This window comes from Amia ocellicauda, chromosome 16, assembly GCF_036373705.1.
Source record: "Amia ocellicauda isolate fAmiCal2 chromosome 16, fAmiCal2.hap1, whole genome shotgun sequence".
Classification (NCBI taxonomy): Eukaryota; Metazoa; Chordata; class Actinopteri; order Amiiformes; family Amiidae; genus Amia; species Amia ocellicauda.
Genome location: NC_089865.1, coordinates 29,376,408 through 29,399,759, shown reverse-complemented (window position 1 = coordinate 29,399,759; position 23,352 = coordinate 29,376,408). Strand labels below are relative to the sequence as shown.

At 39.8% G+C, this 23,352-nt stretch overlaps 1 protein-coding gene across 1 annotated transcript in view; it reads left to right on the top strand.

The window, feature by feature from the left end:
* The window catches only part of cdk15 (cyclin-dependent kinase 15), an 86,091-nt gene that overhangs the window by 25,760 nt on the left and 36,979 nt on the right, over nt 1–23,352 (top strand). Inside the window, exons 3-11 of the mRNA XM_066688167.1 lie at nt 2,402–2,551; nt 6,119–6,213; nt 6,506–6,585; nt 7,320–7,414; nt 7,602–7,664; nt 8,841–8,964; nt 12,012–12,132; nt 13,714–13,807; nt 14,125–14,188. Coding sequence (XP_066544264.1) covers nt 2,402–2,551; nt 6,119–6,213; nt 6,506–6,585; nt 7,320–7,414; nt 7,602–7,664; nt 8,841–8,964; nt 12,012–12,132; nt 13,714–13,807; nt 14,125–14,188 — 886 coding nt within the window. The remainder of the gene's footprint in view (nt 1–2,401; nt 2,552–6,118; nt 6,214–6,505; nt 6,586–7,319; nt 7,415–7,601; nt 7,665–8,840; nt 8,965–12,011; nt 12,133–13,713; nt 13,808–14,124; nt 14,189–23,352) is intronic.

Here is a 23,352-nt window from a genome sequence, read left to right as displayed (position 1 = left end):
TAATAATGGTTGCGCCCTTGTTGTTTGTTTGCTTGTTTTACATAATCAGGTTTAGTAAGCATAGTTGGGTGAAGGGTTGTTTGAGATTGACACCCTCTACTTTTAAGTGTATTTTGATTTTAATTGATGTGCTATAATAGTATTATTAATTGGGTCCAGCATGGATTACTGATAGATGATCATTTGATTTGTCTTTGCAAAACACAGCAAGGTCTGAAATGTAATGCTAATTTTCAGGGAAGTGTATATAGTATTACTATAGACCAGGGGTTCCCAATGTCTGGTGATGGAGGGCCAATTTCTGAAGGTTGCATGGGATGGGGGAGCTGCAGTCCACTGATGAAAACTAAATATGTCCCAAATCATACCTTTTTATTTCCTATACATTTCTGTTAGGGAACATTTATTCAATTGTAATTGTTGTTTTATTATTTTCCCCCAAATTACATTGGCATTTTGTAACAGAAAATGTTCAGAAAGTGTAAAAATATAGTAAAGGTTCAGAAAAGGGGTGGCTGAAGGTTTGCTATGGGGGGCCACACCAAACATCCTCAAGGGCCCCACTTTGGGAACCCCTGCTATAGACTATCTGCAAATTACAAAACGTAACTGCTGGTACAAACACTGAAGCAAAGACAGTGTAAATATTCAGGTGTCCATACTTTCCACACCTATTTTAGTCAAACAGGATCTGTACATATTGTCAGGCATGCACTATTAGCTCATACCAGTTTTTTAATTAAAATCACACAATGTGTTTAATTTCCAGATACGAGTATAGCAAGAAGATCAGAAAATTCATATGAGGTGCTAACTGTGGTCTTCCATCTAGTGGGGGCTCCTCGCCGCCCCCCTAGGGTGGATAGTACGTCATCAACCCTTGGGTGGGGATGACACATCAGCGTGAGTGGGATTAAATCAAAAATAGCAAATGCCCGTAAATAGCAAACTATAAAGTCATATTTCATAGCATTTACATTAATGGTTGGAAGAAAGGACCATCTGACAAAAAATAAGACCAACACTGAGTACAGGTTCAAAGTTGTCTATTTGGTGAGTCTGTTTGGATTTAATCCCCGCCTAAGTCCCTATAATGTGTGTATGCAAAAGTTTGATTGGGATGGGTAGGGTGAAGATGGTCTGAACACTTATGAATTACCTCCCCATACCATGATGCTCACTGTTATTTTAGACGTTTACGTTTTGCTCAAATTAATTAATTGTGTGAAGCTTCTTTTTTACTAAGGATGAGAAACATCACAGTAGTTTTAAGTACGTCTCAGAGGCGAGGAACAGCTCTTTCTCTTGTTCAATACAAAACAAACCAGTGACTTTTGAATAGAATAAACACACAGACAAACATACTTACCACCAGGTGCAGAAGACAGGAAGACATTGCCATTGAAAAGCAAAGATTCTCTGGCTCCTCTTTAAACTTCTTAAAGACACTACATTGTAACAAGTAACCTTCACTTACAATTATCCCCACATCCAATTCCTCTCTTAGCCTCTTCTTTACTCCTGCAACAGGTCGACATTTTCCTCCCAAGGTGGTCATCCTGCATGAACATAAGTGCTAAATTAGAAACCAATTTGAAATGAGAGAATCCTGAAAATCAATGTGACAACAAAATGTGTAAGTGTAAGATATAACAAAGTGTCTTTGACCCTGTTACACATAGAATATGAAGTATAGTAGGGTAAGAATTGATCTATTTCTAATTAGAAGGAAAGGTTTTCTGTGAATTTTCCCCAGAAATGATTAAGAACACTTTTTAGTACACTGTGACCCAAGGGCTATGATCGATGCTTGTCCTAAGGCAGAGGTTCCTTTGCAAGGTTCTCATAAAATACCTCTGAATTCATTTATTTTCTTTTCTGCCTTACTGATGCTGTAATATTTTACTTTCCTATCTGTTGCTTTTGCTGTGCTTGCTTCTGTGACACTGCTTGTACCACGGACAATAAATAATATGACACATTCCAGCAGAGAGTCTGGGGCCAGGGAACTCAATATCCTTAGAGTCAAGTAATGGTGAAGCCTGCCCTGCCTTTGTCACAGGGCTACACAGGGGCACTGATGGGGTTTCCTGTCCTCTGAAGCAGTCCTAATCCAAATCACTGTGAACCTCCTGTCATGCGCTGTGTGGCCTACAGGGTCCTGGCTCTCTCCTTTCTGCTCCAGACCTTGAGTTCCCCTACTCTCTTACTGTATCTTGGATCAGTGCTCTCCAACCCTGATCCTAAATAATCCCAATCCTGCAGTTAATCACCGACTAATGATCCTGTTCATCTGGGCTAATTACACCTACAATGGTTTAAAATGAGAAATTGATTGGACCCAGTCTCAATGCACACTTCTCTCTGCAATAACGTGTTTCTGTCCTCGCTTGTCTCGCAGCTCAATGATCTGGCAGATTCGGCCTTTCCTCCCGAACCCATCCAGCCCCAGTGGTTCCACACCCTGCAGGTCAGGAGACTGCAGGTCCAGAGGTCCAGAAGCAACAGTGACCCCCTGGGAGGGAGGAGCTTTGAGCAGGAGTTCCAGTGGGTGAGGCTCAGCGTTGACCCGCACCCGGTCCTTCTCTCACTGCTGATCAGAAACAAAAATGCCATTGAATGACATCTATATTGGCTCTTTACTGCCCTGTGGAGGGCTTGTAGGAATTGTGCAAAACGAGGAGAGTATTTTCATGACATTACAATTCTTTATTTTGTCCCACATGAATTCCCAGCCATGTCACCACTGTATGGAAAACACATGAATAGAGAGAACGGCCTCAAGGGGAATGTGTTTTATTTTCATATTTTCACATCACTTCTGGTGTGGACTGACATTCTGCAGGTTTGCTCTATCCAGTATGGATGTGCCTTAACAGAGTGAAAGGTCTAGGTTTTATGGAGGCCAGGAGAATGGTATATACCGTACATTAATAAGAAACTGGAGTGGAAAAGATCAAGGGATAAACCTACTCAGCTCATGAAAAGACAGTCCAAATTCTGTAGTAATTAAGACCACAACCAAACCCAAAAGCTTCAGTTTGTCGATTCATCCTCTCAGGTCTAAAACTTTAATCAGCTGCTAATTTATAAAACATCCCCAGGAAATGCAGGGGATATTGAAAAGAACAGGCCCAGATTACATCCAATTTGCCAAGCCTACCTTCCAAACCCAACACTTGATTGCGGTATTGTAATGATCAGGCGCCGGCAGCCTACGGTTACGAATCTGTGATTAGTGTGTGGGTTGCAGTTTATAAGGAGGCTGTAGTTAAACCACATCACGAGCAGAATTGCCACAATTACCCCTTGTTATTAGGGGACAATTTGTAATCAGAAAGTATTTAATGTGTTTATCACGTAAGTATTGTTTAAATTAGCTTTTCTGGAGCAGCCTGGTGGACAACTTAAGAAAAAATATGGGTTATTGCGTTTTTCAGCCATGAATTTATGAAAATGCTATGAGTCTATGAGAATAAGCCAAATCTGGATTTTTATGTAGGGGTTTGTAGGTTTATAGTACATGGGTATCAGGAGATTCAGTTACCAACATGCAGTTTTCAAATATCCCGAAGCTATGAATGATCCTATTGGGTTATAGGCTGACAACATAAAGATCTTAATCTGTTTACAAATGCTTGAACAAACTGTTTTTCTTTTTTTTCTGGATTGAAACTAAAATTTCAATGGCAGTAAGCAACACGAAGAATGGCATTTTAATATGTATGACATTACCAGGTATGTCACCAAACATATCGGGATGTATTATGTACGCAATTTGTACTGTTGTTGAGCGGCTCATTTTTTCTTGTGAGATCTGTGACTTGACATATTGTGTCCCTGTTAGGTGAGAGATTGACTGTAACACAATTGAAGGGGCAGGTGGTAACAGTGTATTTGCAGTGCACACAATCTTTTTTTAATTCGATTTCCTTTTAAGTAGTTGCTGCTGTTATTATAATTTGTATTATTTATTAATTTGGTAGATGTGTTCATCCAAGGGAGTGTACACTCTTTACATGAATGAAATACAATCAATTTAAAGATACCTTCCCTCCATGGCCACCAGGGGTCTATGATACTGAAACAGGGACAGGAATAAACTTCCCTTCATAATAGTAGTAGTTTTGCTAGTTTTGAGTAGTCTGACTGCACCAACCCAGAACCAGAGCCAAAACACTAACTAGTCCAGCTGGTTTTCAGATGTGGTTAAACAGATGTGATCACGGCTACAACACTTCTCTTCTGTTATGGCATCGGTTCTATTCAAGACACTGCTTACCAAGATGCCACTTCTTCACTTCTTTTCACATCTTAACTTCCCCCTCAAGTAAAATCTATCATTTAGTCCCATCTGCTGCACAAACACAGGCATGACAAGCACACACAGCATTTCTCCACAACCACTGGGGCTTTTTTACTTGGTCCACAAGATACCATCATTCAAGCAGTTAAAAAGAAAAACAAGAAGACTACGAGTGATACAAAATAACATATCATGTGATCTGTCATATTTAAATGCACACAGGATATGAAAACACATAAATGCAATAATGAATAAGTGTTAAAACAACTGTGTAATAGGTAATAGGATATTTTGACTCATTTGCAACCTTATACAATATGACACAAGAACTTGTTCAAGCACACAAAGGAATGCAGGAATACCATGAAAGCAAAGAGTGCAAAGAAATCTAGCGAGTGAAGTGCATCTTGTCTCTGTTATGTAGAAAATCACATTTCTCTGTATTTGCAATTCTGATCTCCTTTTGAATTGTGCCATTGGTGACTATGAAGAGCAGGTAGCAGCCTAGGTTATTATTATTTTTCCATCTGGAGTCCTGTACTTCATGCCTAGTGTCAACTGTGCATTAACCGCTGACAGCTGTTAGTGTTACAATCAACTCTCAACATGTGTTATGACCCACCCCCTGTACTGGGGGGTTCAGTTTAAGAACTGCACTTGAACTCAATTTTCATAAACACGAGCAGATTGCTTCAGTGCCTTGTGAATGCAGAATAGGTCTTTAGAGGTCAAGTTTTCTGAAATCAGTCAGGCTTATTGATGTCTCCTGTTATTTAGTAGTATTTAATGCATGCACTTATTGCTGCTATATCTAGAAGTCTGCAGTAAGAATACCTCTATGGCTTCAATGATTGGACCACTTGGGCGTGACTGCTGTTCTTGATGGCCAGCAGCACTATACAATTTATAGTCACTATCTCAAGGTGACTGTCAGCAGAACATGACCTGAGTTACTTCTCACAAATGCCACAATCTCAGCTATCTGTCTCCAGATAGAATTGGATCTCAAGAGACTTCCTGACATTTATCACTTAGCAATTTCCTACATAGGGAGAAAAAATAATAAGTTATTGATATATGCCTTCCTGTCTGGACAAATAACATATGAGTGAATGTTAATAATCTTGCGGCCACCTCCCACCCCGGAAACAAATACATACATAAATCCAGATCCTTTTCATATCACACTAATGTGTTCTAGTTGCACAGTTCTGAGTTGTTTATAAGTGTTTGACTAGACTGATCTGGAGAACTACAGATTGTGCTGTTTAAGGAAGTCAAGCGGTGTCCTTAACATCACAATGACTTTGACCCACACTGTTTGGGTGAGGGGGGTGTCAGTTTGGTCTTGAAACTAAAAGAGTGCTTCTGACATCTGACTATGGCCGCAATCAATATGTAGTTCAGACGGCAATTACTTTTGCTATTGATAAATCGCCCCCACCATCAGAGGTTTTCAGAAATACAGTGAGTGATATGGCAACGTACAGACTAAGGCCTAAGAGTGTATATTTTATGAAGACCACTCTGGTACATTTATAAATCCTACTTTTATGGTGAAAAATATTAAATAAGCAAAACCATAATAATTCACAACTAACAAATTCAATGCACAACAATCCTTGTGATAGTGTTGTATGTGATTTATTATACTCTGTCCTGCAAGAATAGCTTTATTACTTCTATGACTATTGAAACTCAGTTCTTCTCCAGACCCTCCTTCCCCCTCATTGCTAATACAGTGTGACACAGTGCCAGTCATTCACTGATTGTGTGTGTGTGTGTGTGTGTGTGTTGTTGTGTTGTGTTCAGAGAACCGGTCTTAAGTTTGGCACTGCAACATCCTATCTGAACCTGGAGAAGCTGGGTGAAGGATCCTACGCCACTGTCTACAAGGGGATCAGCCGGTGAGTGGACTTTACTTCAGGGGGAAGTTTCTAAAACATTCCCCTATAGGTGTCTATATATATGTGTGTATGTGTCTGTTATATTTCTAGTCAGGACTTTTAAGGCAAGAGCCATAGATGTCTAACATGCATTTAAGAATGTAACAACATTCAATATGGATTTTCCCCAGTTTCTCGAACTGTAATTACATTCCTACAAAAACAGCACCGCCCAGTTCATACTTTACTGTGATTTTGCTCAAATCCTTTAGAATTAACTCTTCTGCCTTCTGTTACCTCTTATTGATTGTAGGATAAATGGCCACCTGGTTGCCCTGAAGGTAATCCGAATGAAAACTGAAGAGGGGGTGCCCTTCACAGCAATCCGAGAAGGTAAGAGCAGAGCTGCTGTGATTCTCTGTGTGAGCACACCATCCTCATACTGCATCCCTGTGCCACTCCGAATAGGTTCCGATGAACTTCGCTATTATTGCATTTGAAAGAGATGTTGACACAGATTATTTGACAGCAGTCTCAAGTTACTAGCATGGCAGTGGGGGAAGCTGCACAACATGGGTCCTTTCCGTTCCAATCCATTGCCTCCTCCTGTCAAAATTGTAAATATAAACTTTTTTGTGATTGCTGCAGCAGACCAAATTGAAGACAGATGCTGCAAAGCAGGAATAACATCAGTTGACACATAAAATCATGTTGCGTGTCAGGGTGGCACCCCTGATATGAGCTTCCCATGCCTTGATCGGTCTGGAAAGGAGAACTGTGGCTTTGCTGTGATGAAGTGATATTGTACTCGGGTGACATGGTCGAGTAAAAGCACGAACGCTGACCTCCCGGCTGGGTCTGACCCTTGTGTGAAACAGCCCTTATGAGTGTGAAGCCCATTCAGGTTGCATAATTATTGAGAACATGTAAAGAAGAGGAGGAGGAGAAGGACAAGGAGAAGAAGAAATCTGCAACGAAGAAGAACTCACAAGTGAAGAAGAACTGCAATTGTGATGTTCTGCCCTATCTTTCCACTATCACATTTCTTTAAAGGTCCGTTGCAAACCACAGTCATACATTTCTCACAGCTCTCCTTCAGTGATGGGTTGATTGGTTTGTCATTGCAGCCTCCTTGCTGAAGGGCCTGAAACACGCCAACATCGTACTCCTCCATGACATTATCCACACGAGAGAGTCTCTGACCTTTGTCTTCGAATATGTGGTGAGTGCCTCTATGCCAGCCCGTTGCTGGCCTCATTAAATGATCTTGTGTAATAGGGCGACCACATTGTCAATAGAGATTATATGCCTACATTCCTAAATCAGCATTTGAATTAAAAGAACATCCGAAAAAGGTATTTCTTTCTGTTCCGTGCACTACTCTGCTAACAATCCCTCTCCCTCCCCAGCAAACCGATCTGGCGCAGTACATGATTCAACACCCTGGAGGCCTGCACTCCTTCAATGTAAAGGTAACAAATCAGCGTGCAGCCAGCCCTCTCCCCGGAGCGATGCCCGCACAGCACGATGGATAGAATTATCTCTCTCACGGTGTGGCTTGCAGCTCCTGGGGGGAAGACATTACATGACCTATTGTGCTGGAATTAAATGAATGTGAAGGGATCCATTAATCAGGCTGCTAAAGGCCTCATAGTCTCTAGCAGCTGCAGAGGGGAGCTGAATTCATTAGGGCTGTGCTGATATAATGTGACCAATTAGTGCAGGTTAATGCAGGGACTCTCTACAGGTGTGGACAACTGTGTCCTCTGCCTCTTTTCCTTTGGTGCTGCTCCAGCTTTTCCCCCGGGGGCGAATGTTTCTGAGAAAACACACGATACCTGATAAACAAAATTGGTTTACTTCTGTTCGCAGGAGGAAGGCACGGCCGACAGCTTGTAACGCTGCGCAATAGCCTTCTTGTGGTTCCATTTAAGAAGCTGCTACTTTTTCACCCAAAGTGAAGGTTTAACAAGCGATTAACAAACTGGGGAAGACAGCTGCCCGTTATATTAATGATTGTAATCTGTGCACAAAGGGAGGTATATCTCGAAGCATAATTGTACATGATGGTGTGACAAGGTGGTTACAGCCAACCCTTCAGCTCAGCCTGTTCTAATAGAAAGCCGTACGTGTAAATTGGCAGGATTGTGTTTTTTCTCTCTCAGTGACTTGTGCTTTAAATATAAAGGGCATTTTATGGAGCATGTGTTCCCTACAATGGGGGGAAAAGGAACTGAAATTAGAAGCACGTGTAAAGATGAAAGCCCGGACTTCAGAAACCTGAGCCGGCCTCCTCCTTGTAATTTCTACTTGTCGCGTAACGGGAGAACTTTCTGACAGTTGCAATTGTGTTGCCATGGTTATCGCTGATCAATGTGACTTGTTATGCTGCCCTGACCTGCCAATCATCCGCGAGAAAGCGGTGCCATCTAATGTAATCCAGTCTCCTCTGCTCACAAAGGGAAACCTGGGACAGATGCCCCCCCGGGGGGAAGGGGCTTGATTAGGTGGAACGGTGATCTGTGTGAGACTAACATGCACTGATTTTCCAATTTGATCTTAAATTGCTGTGGAAAACTATATCTTAAAAAAAAGATATATTGCAAAAACCTGTTGCCTGCATTGTGTGTCCCTTTCTTCGGCTGCAGATTTTCCTGTTTCAGCTGCTCCGCGGTCTCTCCTACATCCATCGCCAGCGTATCCTGCATCGAGACCTCAAGCCCCAGAACCTGCTGATCAGCTACCTGGGAGAGCTCAAGCTGGCAGACTTCGGTGAGTAGGAAGAAGAAAGTGTGAACAGGCCCAACCTTCTCCTCATATCCCTCGAATCACTGCATGAAGGTCTATTGAGCAACATTTCCAACTGCCATCACTATAGGATCCATCAAGCAGGATCCTTGGAAAGTCCACATCTTGTTGTTTAGGTCCCCATAGGGTAACCCCCTTTGTTCAATCAAGAGCTTCAATTAATGTTGTTTAAAACTTCCATTTTGAAAGGAAGACAGGGTGACATGGAGGGTGATATTCAAAGCAGATCAAATAATTCCAGCCAAGTAAGGTTTCTTGCACTGTTGTTACAGAAAGGTGTTTTTTTTTTGTACAGAAAAATATTTTTTGTTGTTTTGTAAAGTTTTTATAAAAGTTTACTAAACAGCTTGTAAACCTTTAGTTGTTTAAAAGTTCTCAAATTGTGTTTCAAATGTCCATTGTTGGGGTAAAGAACAAGGTAAGCCTTTGCAGAAATTTTAGTTGTAATATCAATGTATGCACATATTAAAGTATATACACTAACACTATTGTGAAAAATAGCTGATCTAAACCAATAAATATGCTCATTGTAGTTTAGTTGTAGTCTATACTTACAGATAATATAGTGTTACATCAGTTCTTACTACTGAAACTGCTCTAATATAGACAAAGTACACAGTTTTCAGGTATTGACAGGGAGGTTGAATACTCTACCTTTATAATATCTTCTTGACTAAGTACAGGAATTCTAATTTGGAGAAAAAGAGCATTCCCTATACTACCTTATGATAGTGTTTTTATAGAAACTGTAGTTGTAACCTAGCCGTCAGCTGCGCAGTTTCACACACTCTACCAAAGATTTCAGTCTTGTGAAACCAAAGATTTGTTGTAACTTATTTAGGAGTCACTGGACTCTAATTCAAAATGGCTCCAAGAGACCATTTTCTTTAATCGTGTTTAAAGCAGCCAGAAATTCTAGGGAGTTCTGCCTAAACCCATAAAGCCAGCATTGTGGGAATCTCGGTTATACAATGCTTTTCAGCTCCTTGATCACTGTAGGAAACCTCGCAAATCTACGTTGGTTAGCTTTGCCATGACTTGACAGTGAAATTCCCCTGGCCACCCCAAGCCAAAAATTAATAGGCTGCAGAACTCATGCTTTGAGGGAGATGTGGAGAGGTTCAGATGAGAAAGCAAACCTTTTCTAGTCACGCATGTAACGACTTTGTAAGCCAAATGTTGATTTAAAGAAACTGCTTAAATAGCACCGTAATTATTGTTCACACTCCAGCGACAAAATTAGTTAACATTGTAGCACAACTTCAAATAATTGTAACCCTTTTTCTCTTGTCTGGAAGCTATTTTTATGAGAAGAGTTTTACAATCTGCCCCTCCCCCAGAGCACACACACACACACACACGCACACACACGCACCAACCACGCACACAGACACACATGCACACACACACACGCGACCACACAGACACACACAACACGCACACACATGCACGCACACACAGACACACACGCACACAGACACACACACACACATGCACGCACACACAGACACACACGCACACAGACACACACACACACATGCACGCACACACAGACACACATGCACACACACACACGGCCACACAGACACACACAACACGCACACACATGCACGCACACACAGACACACACGCACATAGACACACACACACACACACACACACACACACACACACTCAACCACGCACACAGACACACACACACACACACAGACATACAAATGTGTTCTTGCTCCATCATATTCATGCATAATTTATTTTTTCAGGTTTTATTTTGAATTCAACTCATTTCAATTCAAAGTTGATGATTCTCAATTAAAGTGTCAGTCTTTATTAACAGACGGTGTTAAATGTTCAACAAAATCAAGGAAAATCCACTAGGTCAGGTGAAATAATACATCTGTGGTTGTCAATCAGGCAAGCAGGCGGTGATCTGACTAACAAGGAATGAAGTTTGGCATATCCTTCAAATTGCCTCCACATTGGTCCTAATTTTGTGATGTGGACTGATGTTTCCAAAAGATCAGTTACCAAAACTCAAAATGGGTTCATTATATTACAGACTTTATTAGCTGAGTTCTTTTCCACCTAATAGTTCCCTGCAAAGTGTTTCAAGAGAGAAAAAGTGCACTCTGCAGAGATCTCCCAAAAGCATTCCAATCAGAGAGCAAAATGCTTCCCAGTCACATGGATCAATGGAAGATGGGGGATGCACTCAAAAACATATTTCTTTATTTCTTTAATGATTGTGTCAAGTCTTTAGCCCTCAGGAGGAAAGGAATTTAAATCACAATGATGAGTATTCTTTTGCAAATTGTTTTCTAAAGACAAACAATGACTCAGTCTTGATACAATATTAAGATAATATTTTTCCCCTTTCTTCTGTTTAACTGCTATGTGTTTATTCAGGCTATAATGTAGAATTCTGTTTTAAGTATGTTGTGCAGAAAAAAATCACCCTTTGTTTATTTCAGTTCTCAGTTTCTAATCAGGGAAAATGCTCTGCTTTGCTTTAAGGTGCAAAATCTTTACTTTTGGAAGCACCCAGTCCATGATTTTATGTACGGTTTCATACTGAATTCAGGACACAACTCGGTTTTGTTATTTGCGTCTCCTTCCCCTTCGACACAATAATAGTTAAACAGCCCTGATCTCAACCTTAGGCTGAAGCTTTTTAAAAATATTATCCAAAACGTCTGTAGAACATATATCCCTTCTTCCAGTAGTATTTTACAGTGGATCTAAAATGTGTTTAAACTGTAGAGTGAATAGCTGTTTGCTTTAAGGTAGTAAAACCTGTAAGATCCACTGACAATATAGAAGGACCTGTATCTTACAAGCTTTAGAAAATCATGAAGTCCAGTTGAAAGCATTGAGGAGATGTACTGAATCTGCCCTGGTTTTAGTGAACATGCTTTATGCTGGTCAGTGCAATGGCATGTTAACTGCTGGACACTGAAGTAGCCCTGGCTACAGTACACTGACTGCCCCTCTGTGGTTGTGTCGATTTGCAGGACTAGCACGGTCCAAGTCCATCCCCAGCCAGACCTACTCCTCCGAAGTGGTGACACTCTGGTACAGGCCTCCAGATGTGTTACTGGGGGCTACAGATTACTCCACAGGATTGGACATATGGTAAGAGCCAAACCTGAACAGCTTCAACGTAAACGAGCAAAAGAAAATGGTACTGGGTCAATATACATCCACACAATGCCATAGGTTATAGGTTTCTTCAATCAGTGACTGCATTCTGATGGATTGAGATTAATTTAGACTGGTTGAAATGAAAAAAAGGCATTCTAAACTAAAGACATAATAAGTAGGTCTGACTGTAGATACCCTTTTCTTTGAGTTGACCGCTTTCAAACTGAACAAAATGCTAATGAATCAAAGACAAGAGAAACGTTTCCTCGGGAGTTAAGATATCTCTGTTGATGAGCAGCAAGCTGACTGTGCAAAGCTTTTTAAAACTAAAGAGTTGGGACTGATAGAGGGTGCTCTTATTTTCCATGGCTGGCACAGCACTGTGTATAAACACATGCAACTGTTGTCTAAATATGGTTTAAATACAACCCTTGTGTTTGGAATCAGTTTGTTTGATTTTGTAAGCGTTTGAAAGATTTACGGCAGCGCATTCACTGCTTTAGTAGACAGGAATAAACCAAACTCTGCATTCACTGTACCCACACAATAATAATCTTGTTCTCTTCATTTATTCAGAAGTATTATGTGTTAATATGCACTGGAAACAAAATGTTTGGCACTTCCTAATAAAAGAGAACATTAATTTATCCAGGGACTTCGCACTGCAAAACACTTCTTGTCAACCAGATTTAGGAAGACTTTCCAGCACATTTTGGGAGAAGTATAATAAATACATACATGCATACATATAGGGAGAGATTTGCATTAAAGGATAAGTACAGAGTAATACATAAAACCTCATAGTGGAGACAATATATTTTAGCGCTAGACTTTGTGATTGCCACTCTAACAAAGGGCTGAAATCTATATCTGAATCATAATAAATGTCTGGCAGAACATGTGTCTACATCCCACTGAGTGAACAAACTCTTCTTGAACAGCAGTGCTGATCAACAAGTCTATCGGGCGGGGAATTAAGACACAACAAGTGTGCATTATAAAGAGCAATTCACTAGATATCGCTAGTTCTTCAGACAAGAGTGAAGAGCCAAGCTTTTTAGAACAAGTTGAAATAGGTTATTATTAATTCTGATTCTCCAATTGTGAAGCCCCAATTATGGAACTCCTCTTCCTGCTAAAACTTATGCTTTGACTCGTCCCTCCTGAAGAAGCACATGTCCTCCGATATGCAGGTCATCAAAGTCAACTGTATGACCAAGTTTTAGCATCTACCACCCGTTGAAAGTATAGGCTGGATTTGAGATCAACTTATCCAACCTATAGGACACATCTTGTATTTACTTCTTACAGAAGTTCTGGGCAGTAAAACCACCTGAAGTGGGCAATCCAAGTAATATCCCATGAGTCAGCAGTGCCCAACTCTAATCCTGGGCGTTGTCCAATTATTCGAGTCAGCTGAGCTCTTAATTATTTAATTGAACAAAATCTGTATTATTAAATAGCCATTAATATTATTAAATAGAGCATTCCCAAACCAATTAGCATGAGCGTCAACTCTTTTTATTTGTAGTTCTTTATTTTGTCAATTCAAATCTGTCACCGTTTTCGCAGGGGAGCGGGCTGCATATTCATCGAAATGCTCCAGGGATCTCCGGCTTTCCCCGGTGTCGCCGACATCTTTGAACAACTGCAGAAGATCTGGGCTGTAAGTCAGTGAACACACATTTCCAGCCACACCGTTACTGCTCGAGTGACTTCAGTATGTTCAATGTGTTCCTTGGTATAAATCTCCAAGGTTTTCCAGGACTCTAAATGCACTTTGGATCCTAATGTTATAATTGCTCCATTAAGGACACTGTTTCAAGATGATTTTCTCAAATCCCATTTTAATAAGAAAGCCAGTAAAAAGTATGCCCAGTAAGCAACACCCTTTTCAGCAACAACAACATTATTGTAAACAAACACCTGTGGATCGTTCTCATGTAATTTGTTTGTGTTGTTATTTTTTGATCTTCGTAATAGGTGGTAGGGGTACCAACTGAAGAAACCTGGCCTGGTGTGACCGAGCTGCCAAATTACAAGCCAGGTGAGGTTTTAAAAATGTTTTTTCCTCATGTTTGCATCCAGCATGGATACACAACCTTTGTTTGTTTTTAATCTCAGCCACACATTTTCTACAATACTGCTTGTAGCAATTTACTTTATTGGTTCAATATTCTGATATATTTGCACGGTGATGTTCTTTGTAGTAGTTGCCATCTTGGTAAAGAACTCGTCCAGTAAAAACAGTTTCTGAAAACACATTGCCCAGCAGATTGCCACAAACACTAACATGAAGACTAATCACACTCCGTGTTTTAATTTGACAGATTTTGGTATGAATATGAAGTTATTCTAGCTTCCATCCAAGGAGCACATCTTGTTCTAATATATGTTTTGTAAATGCTTTTGGTACTCAAAAGTGTGCTGTTTTGTATATATGTATAGAAAATACAAGAAAGCACTCTGCCCATCATTGTTTATGTAATTTGTGACACATTATAATAAGGTCAGTTATTAAAAGCCTTGATTGGCATAATGAACAGGTGATAAAGTATAGAGTAAGGTATGAAGAGAGATAGGCTACAGGTGTCTCATTATTTCATCTCCATGGTCACATTTCAAACACTGTTCCTGTAGGTTTGCAATAGTGTGCGACTGAAAACTGGAAAAGCAGCTGCATCACGTTGCGTTGCAGCCAAGGTCAGCTACTTTCAGGTTTGAGTTTTCAATTGAAAATGTGGTCAAAAGTTGAGTTTTAAACTATATTTCAGGAGGAAGATAACCCCCAATCTTGCATCACTCTTTTCTCCAAGTACAACCCATCAGATACACCCTAACTTACACAAATGGTCATAAATAACACATGACAAGTTTCTTTCCTCTGCGTCAGGAGAGATATTACTTCATAACCATAGAATAGCAAGAATATTCCACTGGTTAGTTGGACAAATGGTATGCACTCATTATTTATTATGATTATTACTCTATCTGAATATACTCAATGAATATTGGAAATGTCAAAATCTTACTGCAAATGAAAGCCAGCTCTAAATAACAAACAAACAAATAAATGAATCGAAACATTGCTGAAGCAGCCGGGTTCCATCATTTCAGAAGGACTGTGAAACAACAGGCCATCTTCAGTGGTGGTCTGGCAGGCTTCCACCCACAGAGTTATTAGTTTGGACATTTCACTGGGAACGCTGAGCTCAGGTTGCAAGCTTTAAGGCAACAGAATTAATAAACAAACAGGATTGCTGGCACTCCCTGCCTGACTCCAATTCCCCTTCCCTGAGGCTGCTTCAAAGAGCAGCGATTCCCCAGGGCCCGGGGGCCGTGTCACACCCTCTACAGCCCAGACTGAGGGCCGAGTGTAAGAAGGAACATAGCATCTGTCATACAGTACAGAGAGGTATTGTACAAGGAGAAGGACAATGTAAACTCCCCAAAAACACTTTTTTCAACACACAGGAGAAACTATACAATTTCTGCACGTTTTGGTTTTCATCAGACATATCCAAAATAAGCTGACACAGATCCTGCATGATGCCACTAGGAAACATTTGACAGATATCTACCATAACTAAAAAATATGTTGTTTCCTTCCTTCATTTATAATGACTGCAGATTGACATTGCAAATACAGGCGGTGTCTATGTGCGGTATTTTAAAGCCATCTGACTGCCAAGACCAATGAAAGCCAAATGGAGACACATTACTTTTGGCTCAAGTGCTCAAACTGTAAGTTTTTTTCCCCCATTACTGGACTAAAACCCTATTAAAGTTTTATAAGTATTACAGAAAGAACTCTTGATGCAGGTAGGCGAAACAATATTTGTTTTAAAGAAATGAACACGGGACACTTTCTAAACGTCCTTTCCTCTGGTAAAATATTTGCTTTTCATACGTATCCCTTAAAAATAAAAAAATATGTGTTGCTCAAAAACAAAACACCCTAAATTGTACTATGCTTATGCAAGTTTTTACAATTTTCTGTAACATCAGCAGACCATCATGACTAACTTCAAGGCTAACGACAGACTTTGCCGTTCATGTAGCGCAGTCTCTCATTTTCTTTACTAACATAGTTTGATTAATTGGCTTTTTGCCCCCACCAAAATCTTTTAGAGTTAAGGAGTTAACCAGAAATACTATATCTAAAGAACATTTTCCAATCCCTTCAAAAAGAGCTATTCACGTGTGCTCTAATTTTAGTAGTTATAGTAATTGCCTTGAGCTTCAGCATCAAAACACCTTTTATATTTTTCCTAAAAAGGAAATGTGAACTTTTAAATGTATAAATCTTAACTGGAGCGAACAGAGGCCTAGAAACGAGGAATGCCATTTTCTCTCTCTAATATAGTTTCGGACTTTCGGAGGGAGATAAAGGAAAACTAATTTTGTACCAGAGCGGGAAAAATGGGCTTGAACATAGTCCTGAAACTGTCGGCTCATAAACACTGCATAAAAGGTTTTATACAGAAATCTGGTTCCTGCTCTGGCGAACGGAAACGGTCCCTGAAAAGTCATTTTTCACAGACGTCCAAAGCATGTCTGTCATGACGTTAGGGGCTCGATGTAATTCTATATTGTTAATTACTCTCTGACCTGGGACCAAAACACTCTGCAGAATCGCTCTGCATCTCCCTCCACATGCCTTTTCCACATCACATCGGAGGGGGAGAAGAGAGAGAGGGTTTGGCTGGTTAGCTTCAGTTTCAAACTGATGTAACGATCATTCTCAGGGGCATTCTGCAATGCACCCAGTGCTAGTGTCTCTCCTTTAAAAATGCCAGAAACCCTAAAACAGTTACATTTGTTTCTGGGATCGTCCAGTGGTTTCGATTTGGTCAGAAGCAAAGAGTTACATACAAATGTATAAATGAGCAATTCATAAATATGTATAGATGTTTACCGATTTCAGGCGTAATACATTTTAAACTGATAAGCTAGTCATCAAAAACATATTTATGGTATTAGTCCTCAAAAAGAAAGTTGCCACTTGAATAAGATAGTAATGTGCTCTGAAAACAAAGGAAAATGTTTTATAAAAAGAGATATAATAGTTATCTATCTAAACAAGTCTGTACACAATTGAAAAAAAGCTATTATGTTGTCTCTCAAAAATACTTTACTTATATAACACAAAACTGTTCGTTCTCCCTATAATATAAGTCTCACCAGAAGAGGGCAGGAAGTGACAGCAAAAGATCCCTTCTGACCAAACTGGTCAACTACAGAATCTCACTCAATAGCTGCCTTTCTATGGGAGGTATTTACACAGCAGACCCCAGTGATTTATAAATGCAAATAGAGCATTTAAAACTCGCAGGTTTACAAGTCTTCTTATGAAAGACATTGTGGCGGCAGGATGGGATTGTATATGTTGCTTTGTGTTGTATTGTTGACTTTGGTGTTTAAATGTTATAATTCTGCTTTAGTACACTGCAAATCAAAAGATCACCTGCCACAGTAATGGATGTTTTTATTTTATTATCTGGGGATGCATATAAATTGTATATACAAAAAAATATGTAGACAAAGTACATAGAGTCAAAAATAAATCAAATTGGTGTTTGTGTGTGTTTTTCTCAGAACTAATAGCACCCACGCCCACTGGCCCTAACCTTGACACAGTCTTCAGTGTTCAACAGAGATTTTTTATTTGACACAATTGACCAGGACGTTTGTATTCTGTGTGGCAGCCAGTCTGAAGGAGACAAGTTTGTAATTGATTAGCAATTTGCTTTTCTATTATAGAAGTAATTACTTATCCCCACTTAAAGCGTACAAAACGAGATTGTGCTCATTACCTGGGCAGGCTGACACACGTTTGACACATTAAGGATTTACTTTGGGCTCTTGTGCCGTAGAAGCCATAGAGTGTAGAGGAGGATTACTGTAAGTGCCCTTATATATTACAATAACACTGCAGGTTTATTAGCCCGGGGCGAGAGACTGTTGAAGACCATTAGCATAAAGATCCCATTGAATATTCCATCACTGCCTTCCTATGGATATTTGTGGTTTTCTAGGGAAATTTATGGGAATGAAAACTGCTTAATCTAATTCACCCATTTGCCCAGGTTGCAGAGTCAGTCACAGACATATGCTTAGTAGTTGCCACAGCCAAACCTGCCATATTTAACAGAAGTGCTACTCATGTAGGGTCTCCTGGGGACATCGCCTCTCCAACCACTGTTGAAACGATGACAAGTTGAAACTTTGAAGTAACATTTGTCTTTCTGTAAGAGCGTCTTAGATTCATCCAAACTTAACCTCTAAACTTCGTCCACTTCGCAATTCAGAATCTTCTCTGTCGACAAATACATACATGATAGCCTGCCTCACACAAATCTAGGAAAAGCAACTGTTTTCTAGCCATGATGATCTCAAATAAGGAAACTACACTATTTATTGCATCCTAAGTTTATTTTTTCCATAGGGATTGAGGAGAAATACTACTCAAACCAGTATTCACTAGGCATTTCCCTTTCCACACATCTGACAAACAAATTGTGGCAACAGCCATGGAACCAGGTTTTAAAGGTACTTATATATATAGTTGTTAATTTAAACAAGTCACAGCCTGCAGTCAAAACAATGTTATTATTTGATTAATGTAGTTTAATAGGTACTGGTCATTAAATAATGCTTACATTGTAATTATTCTTTTCAGACTGTTGAACACTGCTTCAGCCTGGAGAAAACTGTAAACGTTTGACTGTCTGTAGAAATCAATCACTTTCACTCTATTGATTAGCATGGCAGAACTATGAAATGCTTTCAGGTTCATGTTACTGATCAGGTGTTTGATGTGAGCAGATCGGGGCTGAGGTGCAATTAAATGTCTGAGAAATGCATTTGCATGTGTGTAAAACATTCAAATTGGAGCCCCAGAATGGGATTTTATGCCAAACGAACACAGGATATCAAAACTGAGTAAAAATCTGTAAATTATGATACACCATATTATATTACCAGGTGAACAAAACACCTTTAATTTTCTCACATGTTTGGAATTACACTAACAAATGTATGGCCTGTCTGGGACTTTAATATGGACACATCCAATATTGCTATGAAATACATTTACACATATAATCTCTAACTACCTCCAGTCTCACATGAACATGGTCACCCACAGGGAAAACTCATATGTACAATATTATATATTATATGTTTTGGTATATTGGTAATGTGTTTAGAATACAATATAAATATCGAAACCCAAATTATAAATATGTGAGTTTTCCGAGTTAGGTAGCTATCAGGACAGGAAATGATCTGAACTGGGGGGCAACGGTCACTATAACATGTTGACATCTTAGAGACGCCCATCCACACACATTTACCGCACATATATGTGTATGAATACATATAGATAGAGAGAGAGGGGGAGATCTGGTTAAGACAGTAAGATGCCAGCAGGCAGGACTGACACTTTGTCAGGTCTGAGGTAATGGAAGCAGGACAGGTGGGCCCATGATGTCATGTTTTTCCAACTAATTCGGTGTCGGCTGGAATTTTTGGCCAGGGCCGGATTATTGTCTCTGCAGCAACACAGACAGTACGTAACTCATTCGCAGGGAGAACAGAAGGAAGGCTTTTGCACCAAACACAAGCAATATGTGCAATATTTTGCAATATGGCTAGCTGAGTTCATCGCTAGTTGCTGCAAGAAACTCTTTCAGCTGTGTGTTGAAGTATCACAGGCCTTCGTAACATGTGCATAACATTTTGTTCCATAACTGCACAGCCTCGTGCATTATTAAAATAACATAAAGAACTCATATATTCTCAGCCCTGAAAGTTTTTAATTTCCATTCTTAGTCTGCTTGATCCTTTTTTGTTCTTCCTCAATGACACTCCTAGGTTTTGAATATCAGCTTTGCCATTTATTCCTCTCTGTTGTCATTCATGTTCCTCTTCTATCTTCCTTTTCAGCTTCTTGGCATGTTCAAATATACCTGGAACAAAATGGTCCTGTCAGGAGCATTTATGGAGGATGCACATTTTGCACTCCTCATCCCACACAAGTGGTTTGTAGCCCATTAGCCTGATGGGAGATTTAACATGCAGGGATACAATTCAACACATTTGGCTTCAACTCAGACCTCTTTATGCTAGGCTTCCCACGGCGGTTTACAATAATTGTTTAAAAAAATTAATATAAATTCTAGAAAATCTGTCAGTCAGTCCAGCTTACCCAAATATCTGTTCAACATTAACCTCAATGATGCAACTTGAAGGCCATTCATTACTTATGACATTGTAAAGAAATCAAACTCGGTAGTTCGTGCTCAGTATGTTTTTGAATGTTCTGTTCATTCAATTTATCATTTTCTTGCTGGTGGAAATGTAAATATGGGATTTACTCCTAGTTACTCCCTTTGTCTGTGTGTGTCTTCGCAAGTGTGGTGCCAAACAACTATTTGGCACTGAGTACTGGCATGGTAGCAAATGTGTGGGTAATTTACAGTGACCCGATGGTTCCTCCCTTTGCCAATTCACACATCCTTTTCTTTCTTTCTCCCTTGTGCTTGCAAATAATAAGACTTGGCCAGTTACTGACGGTGTTAACAAGAATATCGATTGCCAACCCTTTTTTTATTATTATTTTATGGATGATTAACTTCATAGTGCACAAGATCAGCTAATGTAGATTCTGGCCATTGTAGTACTTTAACAGTGACACCAGGGCAAGCTGTGTTATGCTAAACGTGCCAGCAATTTTTTTGTGAAGTAGGGAGGGGATTGCACTTCGGTCCTCTAAATAGATTTTACTGAACAAATCCTTTCTGAGTTTCTTAGTTTGTCTCAGCGCTGTTTTAAAGGTGATAATGGTGTCGGCCAGCTCAGCCAGGAAGGAATGTAGCACAGCTGTTTTCCAGGGGGAGGATTTCTCACAGCCTGTTCATGCAACCGGACAACTGGTCACACAGAGAGTTGTACACCTGGAGGTCTGTCACGGGTGAGGGCCTGTCACTAACATGAGATCTCTGGTCTGCTGATGATAAACAGTACAGCCCTGCTGCCTCTGGCCATATTTTCTAACCTGACAGTGAGTGACATTGCATTGACTGGATCCCCCAAAACAACATTGCACCTCTTCAATGTAAATGGTATCTTCTATTTTGTTTTTTTGGGAGGGGGTACCTAAAACCCAGACCACTAAGTTCCCAAGCCACATTGAAGCACAACAGCTGCTGCACACTGCCTGGCAAAGCATCAGTGAGCGACCGTCCGCCTGCATATTTTATGGCACCAGTGACAGAGATCCAATCTGTTGTGTGCAGCGTTATAACCGATCTTGTATGTACCGACGGCATTAGTTCGACAGAGAAATACCAAAAGACAGCTGCTCACTATGTATTGAATAGGTTATTTGCCCACCCTTGGCCTTAATGACTGCCGCCATGCTTTTGATAGATGGCCAGAGGAATGCTGCCCCATTCCACACTATGGCTTCCCTCCCACTGAAGTTCAACGAATGGTTGTTCTAGAATCTATGGCATGGGAGCAGGACTTTGAGACGATGTATTGTTGGCAGAGTTTCGGTCCTAGTTCTGGGTTCTGGTCATTTATTGATCTTTACTGACTCAGTCTAGAAAATATGTTCATAAATGTTCAGATTGCTTGTTGTATTGCTGGCTACAATGCTTAGTGTGAGGCTGAAATGCCTTGTTCTGAAATTGCCCTGAACACTATTATTCTACTGGGAAACTATGGAGACCGCGTGTGCCTTCCAAAATGATTATGTCAGTGCTGTAAGATTAAAGAATCATTGTTTGAAATAATACTAATAACCCCCTCGAAATACAAACACGGTTTACAATATAATTTCCTGTTGAAAAGCAATTAATCAAACTGTAATTGCGCAGTACAAGAAGTTGAGCTTGCTTTTGATTGTGGGTTTCCAGTCACACTAAAAAGAGTCCCTTTTAAAGTCACGTGAATGGAAAATGTCTGGCTAGATTTGCTGTTTTTAGCTTTAACTTCAGAAAGCCCCCCCCTCCCCCCAAGATCAATGGTTACCTTACGACTACAAGTTCAGCAGTTCAGGTCTTAAACACGAAAGAATAGCAGATCCTACTTCACAAATGCCTATCAAGGTAGACCCATAACTTGTCAATCACAAATCACAGAGGTTCTGAGTAACCCATGACGTTGATGAAACTGATTTAAACTTTTACAAAGTGCTCCTTCCTTTTGAATAATTAATGTGTTATATTATAATGCACTCTTAATGGCAATAATGTTGTTAACCTTTTTATCAGAACTATACTGTTTTATTCTGACCTGGTCTCGGAAAGCCCTAATACAGTATGTTTAATTGGTCACCCTTTAATCATTAATTTGTAAAGACATGGAAACATTTAATTTAGATTGGTTATGCAGGTAAATTCAATAACAGATTAGATTATTTGAAACAAACAACTTTATATGTTTTGGTTCTTCTTGATGACTAAATGAGTAAAGTTTCCTTAATTGAACAATGGCTCTGATATAAGCAGTCCTCCATAGAACAAATCCAGTTAGCTGAGAACCTTTTTCATACTAAATAAATAAATATATAGGCCTGGTGCCCTGTTACAAATCTGGCACCCCCTATACACATAATTCAAAATTACTTATGAAATATCACATATAAAACCAAATAAATACCTCTTTAAATATCCATTGAATTTCGCAAATTTGTATCAGTGTGTGGTGATTGTTTTTTTTCTTTTGGGTTTTTTCCCCAGCTACTTTATAAATAACATGCCTTGTTTTGCTTAAAAACTTGTGTACTTAATTAACTTTTAAATGCACAGTACATTAAATACACAGTACCATGGAAAATTGAAATTATTACAAAATATCCTGGATAGTTTGCAAATACTATTCTTTATGTAATAAATAACTGGTCAGAATAGTGTTAATGCATCAACAGTGCATCAGTTACGGGCACTTTCTGGAACAGTAGAGTATAAAATATCTCGACCAGACAGTCTGTTTAGCTGACTTTACAGACATTTGATCCCCTTCCCAGAAATCTGCCGCATGTTCACAGGAAGTGTGTATTAACCCCTGCAGCCCAAAGCCCACATCAAAGAAAAGCCCTTCACCTTCACATGTGCTGGTATGTACGAAATAAAGTATTTGAAGATGTATTCAATTAATGTGAATAACATCCATCTAGAAGAAGATTCCAGCTACCAGTGA